Source organism: Globicephala melas, chromosome 9, assembly GCF_963455315.2.
Source record: "Globicephala melas chromosome 9, mGloMel1.2, whole genome shotgun sequence".
Classification (NCBI taxonomy): Eukaryota; Metazoa; Chordata; class Mammalia; order Artiodactyla; family Delphinidae; genus Globicephala; species Globicephala melas.
In genome coordinates this window covers 6,918,298-6,934,933 of record NC_083322.1, presented here as the reverse complement: position 1 = coordinate 6,934,933, position 16,636 = coordinate 6,918,298, and the positions used below count along the sequence as shown (strand labels likewise).

General features: G+C 43.8%; 1 protein-coding gene across 2 annotated transcripts in view; it reads left to right on the top strand.

The window, feature by feature from the left end:
• The window catches only part of ZNF398 (zinc finger protein 398), a 100,076-nt gene that overhangs the window by 65,954 nt on the left and 17,486 nt on the right, over positions 1-16,636 (top strand). The window contains exons 1-4 of one of the 2 annotated variants that reach the window (XM_030854129.3): positions 5,498-5,765; positions 8,919-9,314; positions 15,691-15,817; positions 16,366-16,479. In XM_030854129.3, coding sequence (XP_030709989.1) covers positions 5,742-5,765; positions 8,919-9,314; positions 15,691-15,817; positions 16,366-16,479 — 661 coding nt within the window. In that variant the 5' untranslated portion in view covers positions 5,498-5,741. Of the gene's footprint in view, positions 1-5,497; positions 5,766-8,918; positions 9,315-15,690; positions 15,818-16,365; positions 16,480-16,636 lie in introns of those variants that run through there. The other variant, XM_070046287.1, reaches the window with a different exon arrangement.

Genomic DNA, 16,636 nt, shown 5'->3' with positions numbered 1-16,636 from the left:
TAGAATAGTTGAGAAGATTAGATCATATAATACATGTAAAGAGCATAGCATGGCCCCTGACATTTGGTACTCAATAAATGTTAGTTGTTATTGCTATAAAGAGATCATGAAAGGGAAAGACGTTAATATAATTTTTCCCACAACTAGAAGAAAATGTAAAACTATTTTTGTAGTTTTGGAGTAACATGGCAAAACACAAATTTAGAAGGCATAAAGGGAAACACACTGACAGATTTGACTACATAAAAATAAACTTGGGGAATCTCCTGGTGGTCCAGTGGTTAGGACTCCATGCTGTCACTGCTGAGGGGCCAGGTTCAACCCCTGGTCAGGGAATTAAGATCCCACAAGCTGCGTGGCGTGGCCAAAAAATAAAAAATAAAATAAAAAATTTAAAATAATAAATAAATAAAAGCTAAACTTTGGAACATTAAAAGACACAACAACAGCAACAAAAACAAAAGTGAGAGTTATGTATTGCTGGTGGGAATGTAAATTGGCATAACTTCTCTGGATAGCCACATATCTCAAGAGTCTAAAATAATCATGCCCTTGCCCAGTAATCTCTCACTCCTGGCAACTGCATCTAAGAAAACAATCAAAAAAGCTTATAAAAATTATGGATAAGCAGAATCATCTTAAATTTATGTTGTAGCAAAAATTAGAACCTACATGTATAAATAAATTATTAAACACCTGTACAGTGAAGTAATATGTAAACATTTCATTTATGTTTTAGAAGAATATTTAATGCTAGGGAAGATATTCAAGTGTATTAAGTAATAAAGGCAGCTTGCAAAACAGTACTTACGGTTCCAACTATGTTAAATAAACAAACAAATATACATAGAAGAAAGAGGCCTGGAAGGATAGACACCAAAATGCTGAGTGATTTTCTCTGAATAGTGCAGTTATAGGTGGCTTTTGTCTTCTTTATAATCGCTGTATACTTCAAATATTCTGCAAAGCACAGAAAAAGAATAATAAACGTGAATGGAGAAAGACAAAAAGAAAAGGTAAAGGCGTCAGCCTCAGAATTCTGGTGGCCACTGGTAGTAAAAATAGAAAATATTTTCAACCTATTTACATCATATAAATATAAAAATATTTAAATAAAAAATAACATCCATACTTCCAATCGAGAGGGATAATAGACTTGGAAATTTCCATCTACAATCACAGTAATCTGGTCACTGCACAACTGCCAGGCCTTTCACATATGCCCAGATGAGAACTACATGCACATGTACTGGGGGTGCACTATTTTCTATTTGGCTTCAAGTTCAGTGTTTGGCCAAATTCTGCTGTTCAGCTGTGGTGTTCAGCCTTGGCCACTGCAAAGTGGAATAGTTGAACGCTTACTCAATGCCATTTCTGGCATCCTTAAACTTGTACATGAGTAAGACTGTGCTGTTGGGTAGATTTCCATCATATCCCATCAGTGCATCAATCTTCAGTAACATAAACATGGCATGTCATGGACCTAGAGACTGTCCTACAGAGTGAAGTAAGTCAGAAGGAGAAAAACAAATATTGTATACTATCGCTTATATGTGGAATCTAGAAAAATGGTACAGATGAACTTATTTGCAAAGCAGAAATAGAGTCACAGATGTAGAGAAAAAACTTACAGTTACCAAGGGGGGAAGGGGGGGACGGGACCAACTGAGAGATTGGGTTTGACATATATACACTACTATGTATAAAATAGATAACTAATGAGAACCTACTGTATAACACAGGGAGCTCTACTCATTGCTCTGTGGTGACCTAAATGGGAAGGAAACCTAAAAAAAGTGGATATATGTATAGGTATAACTGATTCATTTTGCTGTACAGCAGAAACTAATACAACATTGTAAAGCAACTATACTAAAATAAAACGTAATTTAAAAAGAACATGGCATATCAGTCATTGTTAGTATATGAATATTTGCTCTCAAATTTAAATATTTGAAATTCTAGATGTAACTAGAAGTGCAAAATCCGATGATGTGCTTTATATGTTGAAATGCTAACAATTGAGGTATATATGAATGTATTTTTAATATTGCAAAAGTAAAATGCTACAATAATTATTGCGGATTATGAAAGGTGCTGATTTTATGTAATAAATGAGAACTTTCAGATAGTTAAATATTAACACTTAATGTGAATATTGAGAGAATGTCATCCAGATAACTTAAAAAAACCAATATATCCTTTTTGAACCTACAGATGTTCATAGAAATATAAGTATGACCACAGGGCAAAACTAACAAAGATTAGATTGTATCACAATTCTAATTACTGTAGATTTGGTGCAATTGCATTCATAACACTAAGTAATCTTTAGAAACTAATGTTTAATTAAATTCCATTTGGTCTGTTAATTCTAAAAAAGAAAAAGCCCTATTTGGTAATTTTTCACATATTAGGAGGGTAAAATTAAATGCAGAATGTCAACATGGCTATCTCAAAATTTCACAAGGACAAAAAAAGTCATGTACTAGACATATATGATTAATCATCTTTGATTGAGACATGATTAAAAATATAGAGAGAGCCTGGAAAAAAAGGAGAAAGGAGATAAAATGAGACACCCAAAATACATTTCTTCTCTCTAAACAACGGACTTTACAAGAATGCTTTTAATTAGACAATGCCTTGTGGTTTGGGATCTGTGAAGGGTAATATTTTTTAAAGCTTGTAGAAATAATTACTGTAGACTTATAACCATTTTAAGCTGTTGAAGAGAAAGGATTTTTTTAGATTTGCCCAAGCTATGAATTCTAAATATTGATTTATTTTAGAAAACATTCCTAAAAACGTTTTCCTGATTTATATTTTGTTGTACACAAAAAGGTTATTGAAATTATGAAATATGCTACCACAGTACGTATATGGTATGTGTGACATTTGGACATGAAGAATCAACCTTAATTTTTTTAGGTTTGACAACATAGAGGATTAATGATTAATTCAACTGTTTCCTCTTTCCTTACTTGATGAACGATTCCCGGGTCTCACACACATAGTGAATTTGACTTTGAGAAACATTTATGGAATGTAAAATCTGTAAAGAGAAATGCACAAAATTATTGACTACGGAGCAAATATGGTAAAGGCTATGGGTACAAGCATATAATTTGTTTACTCCCTTCAGTTCTATGTTTAGAAAATGGTTATAGCTTAAAAAGATGTAATAGAAAATGAGTGGTTTCAAGCAGAAAGATTGTAGACTACTTCCACAATTTTTCTTCAACCAATAACAAATTTTGTTAAACAAGAACCTTTGAAATTGTCTTGTGTACATATGCAAAATTTTTAAACAAGATAGAACAACAGCTATTACATCCGTCAAAGGCTTATAGAATAAAGAAGGCCTTAATTCTGTATTTTCCAGAGAACGTTACCAACGTAGCAAGACTTACTAATAACCAATGGTGATTTGCATGGAAAGCAGTTTGTTTGCTGGAACTTGCTGAATAAATTGATGTTCCTTGAGAATGCAAGTATTTCCTACATCATTGCTGCTGAAAAAAGATTTCCTTTTGATTCTACTCTAAGGAAGATGCTGAAATTGACGTGCATACAAGGAAAGTCAAGATGCAGACGGAAACTTCAATTATTTTCTTAACTTGAAAACCAGTTAAATTGCTCCATTGTCCCATTTCTAGATCCAAAGTTTAAGAACAAACTTTTCTCCAGTGAGTGTGTATAGTGGCAAGAACAGGCTAAAATATTAGAAATTAGGGACTTCCCTGGTGGCACAGTGGTTAAGAATCCGCTTGCCAATACAGGCGACACGGGTTCGCGCTCTGGTCCGGGAAGGTCCCACATGCCGCGGAGCAACTAAGCCTGTGCGCCACAGTTACTGGAGCCCCGTGCTCCGCAGCAAGAGAAGCCACCACAATGAGAAGCCCACGTACTGCAAGGAAGAGTAGCCCCCTCTCGCAGCAACTAGAGAAAGCCCATGCACAGCAACGAAGACCCAATGCAGCCAAAAATTAAAAATAAAATAAAAAGATATTAAAAAAAGGAATTAGAAATTAAAAATATGAGGATGGCCATCTTAAATCTGCTTCTGAAAATATGTATTTTCTTGAAACAGTGCACAAAACTTCAGTCAGCAAAATTGCTTCGATGAAATGCTATCACCATCCCCCCAAATTTTCAAGGCTAAGAATTAAAAAAGAGAAAATCTTTACTTTAATAAGCTCCTATTAGAAGAAAGAATATTTAATGGTAATGTTACCATATTATACTGGCAGAACTAGACCTATGCCCCAAGAAGCTCAGTTGAAAGTATCTTATTTAGTAATACAATTGTTTCTATTTAATGGTCATAGGAGTGTCCAGCAGTTGCTGTTCTTGCCTTATAAGTTCAAACTTTAAATTTTTTAAAGTTTTAATTACTACATTTTTAATAATAAAATTACAAAAATGAATTTCCTTTCCAAGAAAATTCAGATTTCCCCCCTCTTTTCTAGAAGTTCATTCGATTATGGTGATATTCTGATTCAGAGAATAGCAATTTTTTTAACATCTTTATTGGAGTATAATTGCTTTACAATGACAATTTTTTACCATCATTCACCATTTGACCAAAATATATATTAATTTGAGGTAGACCTCAAATTACATACTGCAGGTGTAGCTACAGTCTAAAAATAGCTTAGTAGGCTCAAGAGCAGGCCCAACAGGACGGTTCTCATACTTTTGTGATTTATAGCTTCTTTAACTGTTATGGGCATTGACGATTCATTTGCTGAAATACAGGTTTGGGAGGACTTTGGGTCACGTTCAGCCTGTTTGAAAGGAGGGCCTTGCTGGAAACTCAGGGTTATGTGGTTGTCTTACTGTAACATACGCTCTGTCAGCCTTAGATACACAACCTCCGTAGATAGCACTTGGTTCTTTGCTGTCCGTTAGCACAGACCCAGCAAACCCCAACTTCAATAATCCGAGATATAAGGACGACTGTAGTTTTGGTCCTAACACCGGCCACGTGGGATGTGAACCGCTTCCCCTTGGGAGCCACATTTGCAATTTCTGCAAGTGATGAACGTCGTCTTCATCACATATCTGTGCCTCGTGGTCTCTGATTCTAACCCACTGTCTCCCTACGCCCTGTCCGGCACCTGGACCTCGCACTCCGCCCATTTCCACCTTCCTGCATCGGGCTGCCCTCCCCCTGGCGCCTCCCTTCAGACGGGGCCTGCTGATTGGGCCTCCAGAAAGAAAAACGCTTCCCAGAATGAGTCCTGGTTTGTGGCTGGGGCCTAAGCACCAATCTGTTGAGCACTCTCGGGGTTTGTGAGAAAACAAGACCCACCTAGTTCCGTAGAACAAACCGTTCGCGAGCGGAGCCGAGCGAAGCCTGGCCAGCCGGTGGGGCGCAAGTGGCCGCCGGGGCCGGCAGGGGGCGCGCTGCCGCGGCGGGCGGGCGGGCGGCGCGTCTAGGCCCGAGCGGTCCCTGGGGTGCGCTCGGTGCCCACAAAGCGCCAGCTGAGGGGCCGCTGCGGGCTGAGCGCGGCTGAGCCTGCCCGCCACCCGAGTTCCACCGGCCGGCTGCCCCGCGCCTCTGCCGCGTCGCCGCGCCCCGAGCAGCCGGGCCCGACGGCAGTGCGAGAGCCGGGTCGGGAAGGCAGGGCCGGGCGGGTGCCGCCTACGGAGAGGCCGGGGGTCGGCCTGCGTGGGGCAGCGCGGAGGCGGCGGCAGCGGCGGCGACTCCGGCCCGGGCCGGACAGCGCAGGACCATGGCCGAGGCAGCCCCGGCTCCGGTAAGGGCGGCCTGCGCGCCGAGCTCAGTGAGCCCGGGAGGGTCGGGGCGCCTCGGGCTCTGCGGTCGGACCCGAGGGAAGGGAGGAGGGCGGGGAGCCCAGCCTGTCAGGCTCGGGGCCCCGGAGCGGGGCGCAGCCCGGACGGCCGAGCACAGACGCCCACCGGGGTGCCGCCGGCAGGGGAGGGGCCTGGGGGGGACCCCGACGCCGAGCGCGGGTCTGGGACAGCTCGCCCTCCCCCATCGTTGGGTCCCTGCGCCTGGGTGTGAGGCCCCGGCTCGCCCATCCCGTTTGGAGGTTTCCAGCGGAGAGAGCCTCTTACAGCAATGGAAGAGGAATGAGTGAAGCGATCCTCGCCTGGTGCCAGCCCCGCTCCTGCCTGCCGGACGCGGGGCAGTGGAGTTGGCTTGGTTTGGGGTTTTCATCAGCCATTCTCCAGCCCTGGGAGCCGACCCCACAGTCACCCTCGCTGCCGCCTCCGTGAGCCTCGCGCAGCCACAGATGCCGTGGTGACGGCAACACTTAGGTGTGTTGAAGGACCGCCGGAGGACAGGGATCCCCAGTGCCCAGCCCGTGACGATGCCGGACACGCAGGAGGCCCTCCGTCGGGATTGCAGAGTGAACTAGCGGTGCAGGTTCGGAGGGCGGGATTACCTTCTGCGTGTTTTATTCGTTACGCGGATGTTTACTGCAGGCCTGCCGCGTGCCAAGCCCGCTCCGGCAGTTGCTAAGCCTGCAGAGCTGACCAAGACAGTCGCTGCACACAAGAGCCGTGCAGAACCAGCAGGGACTAGTCAAGTAACAGGACCGGAAACGATGCCTTGGATTTGCCAGCTAAGAAGCCTCTGCTCACCCCAAAGAGAGTCATTGTAGTGGATCAGGAGCCAGACTGGCCTACAGAGTAGTGACCCGAAAGTGAGAGGGGGGAAGAAGAGGAGGAAAAAGGGAGCAGCAGCAGTGGGGGTGGGGGATCGAGCAGAGGGAATGTCATCTGTGCCCTCAGACCTATTTTTCCCTTTGGATCTTGTTTTTCAATATGGTAGAGATGATCATGTGTCTGTATGCCAGCCCTGTCCAATAGAAACATAATAGAAGCCACGTATATAACCTTAAACTTTCTAGCAGTCACATTTTATTATATTTATTTATTTATTTATTTATGCCCAGTGGCCTGCTGAGCCCTCGGCAGTGAAAGGGGGGAGTCCTAACCACTGGATGCTGGGGAATTCCCAGTAGTCACATTTTAGAAGTAAAGAGAAATAGATGAAATGAACTTTAATGATATGTTCTATTTAACCCAAGGCTAACAAAATATTTCAGTGTGTGATTAGTATTAAGAAATTATCGATGAGGTTTTACATTTTCTCCCCACACTCAGTCTTCAAAATCTGGTGTGTATTTTTTACTCACGGCACATCTCAATGGAAATAAATGCACCTCAAGTGTTCAGTAGCCACACGTGGCTACCATATTGAACAGTGCAGGTCTGTCCCATGGAGAAGACCCGGGAGAGATTGAAACATTGACCATAAACAAGAGGAAAGATTCGTGTACCTAAAAATGTGGAAGGAGGTGGCATTCAGAGCATTAAGTGGAGAGATTCATTTTAAATAGGATGCACCTTTTTCCCGAGGGAAGGAAAGAAGAAAGCGTGGACTAAGCTACTGATGAGTTTGAAGTGGGAAGGAGGGTGAAGAAAAAGAAGAGAAAGAGGAGAACGTTGAGAGAGTTGAGGTCTAATAATTCTAACCCTCTTCTCAAAGTAGGAGGCCGCCTCATCTCCTGAGAGTGAGGGGCCCGCAGCGGACAGGAGTCTTCCCGCTCAGCCTGCGCTCCCTGAAGCAGCAACAGCAACATCACCTTGTTTTCAATGCAAACTCCCAGTTTTCCTACCCGACCTACTGAAGCAGAGTCTTGCATTTTAGCAGGGCCTCCAGATGATACTTAGGCTCATTAGTTTGAGCCTAAAAGCTGGAGAGGGCCAGGGGCTTGTGGTGGCCACGCTGTGGAATGGGAAGCGGAGTGTGGGGCACAGGACAGTGCTGAGTCCCTGCTGAGCTTAGAGACCGTGGGTGTGTGGTGACACCAGTTTACCTGGTTGTGTGACTTCATTTCGTAGGGCTTACCAGCCTGCTTCCAGGAACAGAGAATGAGAACAATTGAACTGATTCAAAGCCGGAGGTTAGCCGAGCAGGTGAGGCAGAAAGGCAGACGAGTGAAGGGGTTGAAGTTAGCTGAAATGATCACCTAAGGAAGAAAGCAAAGCCCGGAGCAGGCCGGTAAACCAGGAGCAAATGGAACAGTTAAGGGTTCAGTGGGATCGCAGAGCAGGTGAAAGGAGAAAAAGATGGTGGGAGAGCTGCAGAGACCGGAGGTTACGGCCAAAGAGCCGGTTATCAAACTCGTAGAGTCAGAAGGCTTTGCAGAGGTCATCCTCACCCAACCTCCCGTTTCTTGTAGGAGTTTCATTTTCTATACACTCTTTGTTCCAAGGTATGTTCAGTGAGGAGGCAGCCTGTTATGTTCTTGGAAAGATCTAGTTCAAATAGGCCAGAGTTTACGTTCCTGAAAATTTCATGTGGGTTCTAGTTCTGCCCTCTGGAGTAACACAGTATAGGAGTAAACAAGTCTGTCCTGCCTTCTGTTTTATAACCCTCAAATATTTGAAAATAGCTGTCATGCTTTCTCCACACTTGACATTCTCAGCTTTTTCAGCTGCTACTGAATGATATGGTTGTGGCTTGTCAGCAGGGTGATGGATGGGGCCGGAGCCTAAGTCAATAAATAAGGGGTTTATCAGAAGGGCACCGAGCTCACTGAAACCTGGAAAGATCCTGATGCACTTAGAGCTTTTCCAGAGCCAGAGGATGCAGCAGCAACCTGGCCTCTGGGTGGCTGGCTCTGTGCCAGGCTGCTTCTTGATCCAGTTTCACCTGTTCACTGTCTTACCTACTCCATCCCTCAACCACCAAAGCAATTCTCTTGGCTTTTGATGTCAATGAGCTCCATAAAGATGAGGCTTATGCAGGCACTACTAATACTATATTTAGATTAATCTCCGCTGGCCACTCAAGCAGCGCTTATCTCATTTTAGTTCGGATCAGGGCTCCTTCTAACACTCAATGGCTCATCTCCTCTTTCCACTGCACACAGACTTCTGAATGGGACTCCGAATGCCTTACATCCCTGCAGGCGCTTCCTCTTCCCACACCCCCAGCAGCAAATGAAGCACACCTGCAGACTGCGGCCATCTCCTTGTGGACAGTAGTGGCGGCCGTGCAGGCTATCGAGAGAAAGGTGGAGGTCCACAGCCGGCGACTCCTGCACCTGGAAGGACGGACAGGGACAGCCGAAAAGAAGCTGGCCAGCTGCGAAAAGACAGTGGCTGATCTCGGGAACCAGCTGGAGGGCAAGTGGGCGGTGCTGGGGACCCTGCTGCAGGAGTACGGGCTGCTGCAGAGGCGGCTGGAGAACTTGGAGAACCTGCTGAGGAACAGGAACTTCTGGATCCTGCGGCTGCCCCCCGGTATTAAAGGAGATATCCCAAAGGTAACACCTCCACTTCTGCGTGCTCAGTGCTACCACTAGACCTTAGACTATTAGCAAGGGGTAGTCTTGGTCAATCAGTTTGGCTGAAGGAACCAAGAAGTTGTATTGTGTTTTATCTATTTTGGAAGCATTCCACGTTCAATTTAGTGATCATGTGAAGTGTCAGACTTCAGATTGGAAAACTCTTCCCAATCCAAAGTTGGCTATCCGGCAGATGGATTTTTTTCTCTTTTGCTTTCTCCCGCCCATTACCCCCCAAGTCACTTTTTTCTTTATTAACCTGTCTGCTACAGTCTTGTTTGGAAACAAAAGTAAATATTATTTAAATCAGTCAATTTGAATTTGTTGGCAATTCTGGTAAAAAAAAAAAAAGAGGAGGACAGAGGAAGGGGTGTGGAGTTAAGTGGTTAATATAAGGTTTGGGGCTGTCTGTGGGTCTAGGATCCACATGGATCCTGTCCTTCCGCATCCTTTACAGAGTGCGCCACAGTGCTAGGGCCCGGCCTTTCTGAAGGGAATAGTCCCTAAAACAACAGGAAATAAACATCATTCTTGAGCTATGGAAGACAGCCTGGAGGCAGCTAGTTTCCAAACATGCCCGTTTATTTATTCATTCATTCAACAAATACTTCTTGAACACTTAGTATTTGCTTGATATCTACTTCCTGAAGGCACAGCAGTGAACAATTCTTGTAAGCTCCCCTGGAGCTTAAATTTTAGGGGGAAAGATAATATAAACAAACAAAATAAATCCATTTAAGTACTTTGATAAAAATAAAAGTGCTATCTGGTGATTTACTTTTTAGATTGGATGTCACAGAAGTTCTCATAAAGTAGCTAGTTTTTAGGCTGAGACTAAATGACAGGAAGGAACCTACTGGGAGAAGATCTGAGGAAGAGCTTCCCAGGTGTAAAGAATACCTGGTGCAATGTCCCAAAGGCACAAACACCCTTGAAACACTGAGGGGAAGGAAAAAGACCAGTTGGCTGGTGTGCAGTGAGTAAGTGGAGCACGGCTAGAGAAGCAGGGGGCAGCTCATTTAGGGCAGTGTTTTTCAGCCCTAGCTGTACAGGAATCACCTGGGGGGCTTTTAAAATTTTGATGGGCATCACATCTAGAGGTTCTGATGTAACAGGTTCAGGATGGGGCCTAATCATTAATCTTAAAACTCCATAGATAATTCTAATATGCAACTACGGTTGTGAACCACTGACATAGGGCATTGGAGACCGAGGTAAGGAATGTGGACTTTATCTTGGGTGTAATGGGAAGACTGGGGGATTTTTTAGATGAGGAGTTATATCTGGTCTGTATTTTGAAAGAATCTCTTTGGCCGCTCTGGGCCGAATGGGTCATGGGGGTAAGAACAGAAGCAAGGAGAAAACAATAAGGCAGCTGTAATGGTAGGAGGGCCGAGAGTGGCTTGAGTGAGGGTGGCAGTAGTGGAGATGGAGACAAGTGGACAGATTCAGGCTGTTTTGGTGGTAAAATTGACGGTAGGACTTACTAATGGGAATTAGGGAATGAGGAATTAAGAACAAGAGCTGTAAATTAACTGTGATAATTTACTGAGCACTTACTGTTGTAAGTGCTTTAGTTGCTTTAATAAGACTCCTAACTTGCCCAAGCTCATACAGTCAGTAAGTATAAATGCTGGAGTTGTACTGTGACCCAGTTGGCTCCAGAGAGTATGCTCTTAACCACGGGCTCTTAGGCTTTTGACTTGAAGGACTGGATGGATGGTATTGGCACTTACAGAGGTGGGGATGCTTCAGGGTGGGAAAGAATTAGTTCTCCTTTGGCAGCATTGGTTTGAGATGACTGGGATACGTTCAGGAGAGATGTTAAGTGATCTTCGAAGCCCAAAGGTGAGAAATATTTGGAAATCACTGACGTACAGATTGTATTGTTAAGTCATGAGGCTGGAGGTGATTACTTCGGGAGAGAATGTGGAGAAGCAGCAGAAAGAGCCCAAGGACCAAGCGCCATAAGTGGGAGTGGTGGCCAGTGAGTGTGTGGGTCACAGGGTCAAGGGACAGTGGTCGTGTGGGTTAACGTGTTACTGAGCGGGCTAGAAGGATGAGGATGGTGAATACAACTTGGCAACACAGCCTCGCTGGGGACCTTGCAAGAGTTGTTTTAGTGCAGGGGCGGGGATAGAAGACTGGGTGGAGCAGGCTGAAGGGCGAACGGGAAGAGAGGCGATGGAGGCTCCTTTAATGCTGGCGGGGGCGGGGAGCAGAGGTGAGCAGGCGGCGGAGGGCTCAGAGTCAGCTTCTTAGAGAGAACCTTCCCCACAGTGTGTTTTGTTTGTGTATCTGGAGCACCTCCAGAAGGGTTTTTGGGTAATTTAAACATAATATTTGCCATAAAGTTACTTACTGTCTTACCTGGATGAGTGGATAACATTGAAACTGTCCATCTTTTTTTTTGTGTGTGTGTGGTACGCGGGCCTCTCACTGTTGTGGCCTTTCCCGTTGCGGAGCACAGGCTCCGGACGCGCAGGCTCCGCACGCGCAGGCTCAGCGGCTATGGCTCATGGGCCCAGCCGCCCCGCAGCATGTGGGATCTTCCCAGACCGGGGCATGAACCCGTGTCCTCTGCATCTGCAGGTGGACTCTCAACCACTGCACCACCAGGGAAGCCCTAAACCGTCCATCTTAAACTCCAAAGTCATATATAAAATAATGTGATTTCTCTCAAAGATTTCTTCATGAAATTGAAATATATCGAAGATTTACTAGATTGAAACATGGGCCACACAGGTAGAAATTTTGTGTCCTTGATTTGTTGAAAATGCTCTTATTCTGCCCTTACTTTTGAATGCCAAACTCAAAATAATTTTCCCTCAGAATTTTTTTCTTAATTTTAAAAATTGTGGTAAAATATATATGACATAAAATTTACCATTTTGTGGGGGAGAGAAAAAAAGAAAAAATATTTACCATTTTAAGTGTACAGTTCAGTGGCATTAAGTACATTCACATTGTTATGCAGCTGTCACCACCAACCATCTTCAGAACTTCTTCATTTTGCAAAACTTTAATGCTGCACCTATAGAACCCCTCCATTCCCCCCTCCCCCAGCCCCTGGCAACCCCGCTTCTGCTTTCTGTCTCTGTGAATCTGTCTGCTCTAGGTCCTCATCTAGGTAGGGTCATGCAGTATGACATCTGTCCCCGTACGACTGGCTTATTTCACTGAGCATGACCTCTCCCAGGTTCATCCATGTTGGAGCAGGTGTCAGAATTTCCTTCTTAAGGCTGAATAATATTCCATTTCTCTCACAATTTTAAAGGCGTTGGTTCTTTGTCTCATAACATCAAATGCCATTGATGAAAAGTTTAATAACAAATCAATTCTCATTCGTTTGTAAGAAATCTCTTTTTTTTTTTTTCCCTCTCTGGAAGATTTTATCTTCTATTTGTACTTGGTTTTTCTAAAATTTGTTGAGGATGTATCTGGGTGTAGGTCTTTTAAACTTTTTGTTGGGCATTCGGTGTGACCTTTCAGTCAGAAGGCTGATATGTTTTCCACTCTGGAAAATTTTCTTCTGTGATTCTATTTTTATAATTTTTCTTTTCCCCCTTTCACATTTTTTTCTGTTCTCTTTCTGGAATTACTGTTTGACAGATGATGGATTATTGTCTTTGTGTCTTTAACTTTTCCTTCATATTTTTCACCTTTTAAACTAGAGTTCTCTGACGTTTCCTTCCAGCCTTTCTTTTATTTTAACAAGTATATATTTAATTTTCCAGAATATTTATTTTCTCCTTTTTTAAAGCAGCCTGAATTTTTTTTTAATGGATGCAGTATCTACTTGAATGTCTCTGAGAATATGTATTGGAGCTTTTTTTTTTTTTTAATTCTCTAGGATTGTTTGTAGTGTGTGCTCATCTTGATGCTGTTAGTTTTACTTTTTCAATATCGAGTAATCCTTGGTTGTTTGGAGGTTAATTAAGAGGTTAATTTGAGGAAGCTGGCGTGTTTTCTCTGCCACCATGTAAGTCTGTTTAACCAAAGGATCTTTGCTTTGCAGGAGAGGCTCTCTCCATAGGTGCCCGATATAGGTGGGCTTCACTTTAAGGTGCTGTGCAAGGAGCAAACAGGCAGTGCGGGGGGCCACCCAGAGGCCAGGAGTAAGGTGGTACTCTAAGTTGTCAGCACCGCACTGGGACCGGGTGCTGTCTCCAGGCAGGTTTTTTTGTTTTTTTTTAAATATTTAATGGCTGCGTTGGGTCTTCTTTGCTGCGCACGGGCTTTCTCTAGTTGTGGCGAGCGGGGGCTACTCTTCGTTGTGGTGCGCAGGCTTCTCATTGCGGTGGCTTCTCGTTGCGGAGCACGGGTTCTAGGAGCGCGGGCTTCAGTAGTTGTGGCTCGAGGGCTCTAGCGCGCAGGCTCAGTACTTGTGGCACACGGGCTTAGTTGATCCACGGCATGTGGGATCTTCCCGGACCAGGGCTCGAACCCGTGTCCCCTGCATTGGCAGGTGGATTCCTAACTACTGTGCCACCACGGAAGCCCTCCAAGCGGGTTTTTTAATTTCTTTAGAGTTGAGGTCTGGGTTTCAGCTTTGGGGTAAATGCTGCTTTCCCAGGGCTGATGAGGACAAGGCAGGGGGCCCCGCTATTCCAGAGGTCGACCTCCAGACTGCAGTTTATAACCAGTAACCCCTACTCAGCATCTCTGCCAGCTTTGAGCTTGGAATTCTCTGGATTCCTTACTGCAGTCTTTTCCTGTGTGTTGTCAGAGATGCAGCTTCCTCGTAGCTTAGACCCCAGCACAGGCGCATCCTCTAGGTCTCAGTGAGAAACTCATCAGAAATTCTGATCTAGTGACGGCCTCTCCTTCTCATTCTTGGTACTGGTATTGAGTCCCTCTTGCTCTTATTTACTGTCATTTCAATGGAACTCTGGGTGGAAAGGGAAGTACATGTGTGTTTAGTTCACAATCTTGAACCAGAAGCCCATCTCAATCCTTTATTTTTGTCATTATTTTATCACATGTGTTTCTGTTGTAAGCTATCACAAATCTTTTGTATAGTGAGATTAGATAAAAAATTAACTATTGAGCATCTACGTTCGCCTCAGTTGGTTTTAGATGCTGAGCAGGATGTAAAATGAGTAATTTATGGTTCTAGCTCCTAAGGAACAAAATTTATGGTTGGGGAAGAAAAGATGGCACAAATGAAAGAGAGAGAGAAATTAATTGCCTCATAGAATTGTACAGACCTTTGTATTTTAAAGGATATGTTAAGTTTATGAAGATGAGTATCTTTTTATTGAATTTTTTAATTTGGGGAAAAAAGTATATGTGTATATATTAGTTACACGGAGTCTTTCTTGCTCTTGGTTATTTCTTTTCCCGTAGCATCCTGTTTTTATTTTATGAGTTTAATATCTCTCGATTCTTTATGGGATTACTAATTAAGGTTTTTTTAAAAATTCTGTTGCCTAGGTATTTCTATTTTTTCCACAGTTATTTTTTCCCTCCTTTTATTTTAGTCTTTCTTGATCATGTGGCAGGATTTCTCTAAATGGTCACTGATACTTAGAAATAAGCTCATATTTAAGAATAAAACTGCTGAAAGCTGTCAGGCAGGAAAAGGAAGAGCTAGCCATTATGACGATGGCAGGAGAAGAGCTTTACACTAGGCGATAGTGCCCATACTTGGTGCCTGAATTCCCCAGGCAACTCTTGTATTTCTTTCCAGAGAAACATATCCATTTGCCTGTGGATAAGCTCCTAGCTTTAGACAGAATTGTGCTGGAAGGTGGGAGGATTCTGTCCTGTATATGACCATTTCCTTCATGAAACCTTGACTCCAACTAGGCAGAATCTATAACTGTTCTCTGAATGCACTCTCCAGTGTTCCATGCTTAAATGTTTTTCCCATTCACATTAGGCCTGTTTATAACCTACCTGTCTTTTAGGACTGGCCAAAGTCCCATCTTTTCTAGACTCATCCCAACCGCATTATAGCTCTGTTTCCAAAATTTCTTGTCCATGTCATTAATTTGAGTATAGTCATATGCTCCTTTTAGGCAGAAACGATATATTTATAATCTTGGTGCTTAGGATAAGCCTTGTACTTGACGGATATTCACAATATGTAGAGTTCTGTGAATTAAATCCTGCTTTGCATTTGTACCTACCTCTATGAGTGACTGTTTACACTCTCCTAGAACTCATAGCCCTAAAGTTTATCACAGTGAAAACACTGTCAACTCTTGGAGGTTAGATCTGTGTCTTAAATATTGCCTGTATCCTTTCAGCATCTCACCTAGGTTTTTTTGTAACTAGTAGGCATTTAGTAGAGATTTATTGAATGGTTAAATTGCAGTGAGAGAAACTAACCCCAGTGTTGTAATTTCAGGTGCCTGTGACATTTGATGACATCTCCATCTACTTTTCCACTCCAGAGTGGGAAAAATTAGAAGAATGGCAAAAGGAACTTTACAAGAATATCATGAAGGGCAACTACGAGTCGCTCATTTCCATGGGTGAGGCTAAGTTGGCATCTTTTGAATGAGGTGACAGCAGCTCCATGAAGTCTCAGAATGGTCCCTTTTCCTCCAGTGTCCTCATTTTCACTCTGTCCTCACACACTTCTGGTTCCAAGCAAAAGATTTCCAGTTCACCCTTGCTAAATAGGCAATCATGATCTCTCCTTCTGCCAAATCATGGGACAGAGAATGAAGTTCAAGGTTATGGGTTATGGGTGTGCCAGCTGCAGTGGTTTCCATAGTATCCCTCACTTTGAAAGGGCCTTGCCTCTCCTCCTTGAGGCACACTCACTCTTACTCCATGGAAGTAGCAGGCGGTGCCCAGGTAGCACATGTGCCTTTCCCACACCTCACCTCTCCTCTTACTTGTTTCCTAATAGATAGCGTCCATAGTTGGAGGTGAATGGATGGGGGGAGGTGATCTAGACTCTGAAAGAAATTCCCTGGGCCTGCACCTCACAGCCTTCAGTTCAGCTTTTATGGCCATCAGTTGTCATCCTCATTTATCACTTTGTCATACCCTCTTTCCCATTTTCCTCTCCTAGATTATGCCATGAATCAACCTGATGTCTTATCTCAGATTCAGCCAGAAGGGGACCATAATACAGAGGACCAGGCAGGGCCAGAGGAAAGTGAGATTCCCACAGATCCCACTGAAGGTGAGTGAGAGAAGAGAGTATCCACTCCTTGTCTCCCTTTCCTGGTCAGAGATGATGGCTCAGAACTAAGGTAAGCAGGGCTTGGGCCTTCTAGAGCCTCTCAGTCCTAAAGCAAGTAGACTGCGAATGGGTCGTCAGGCATTTAAATAGAGCTTAG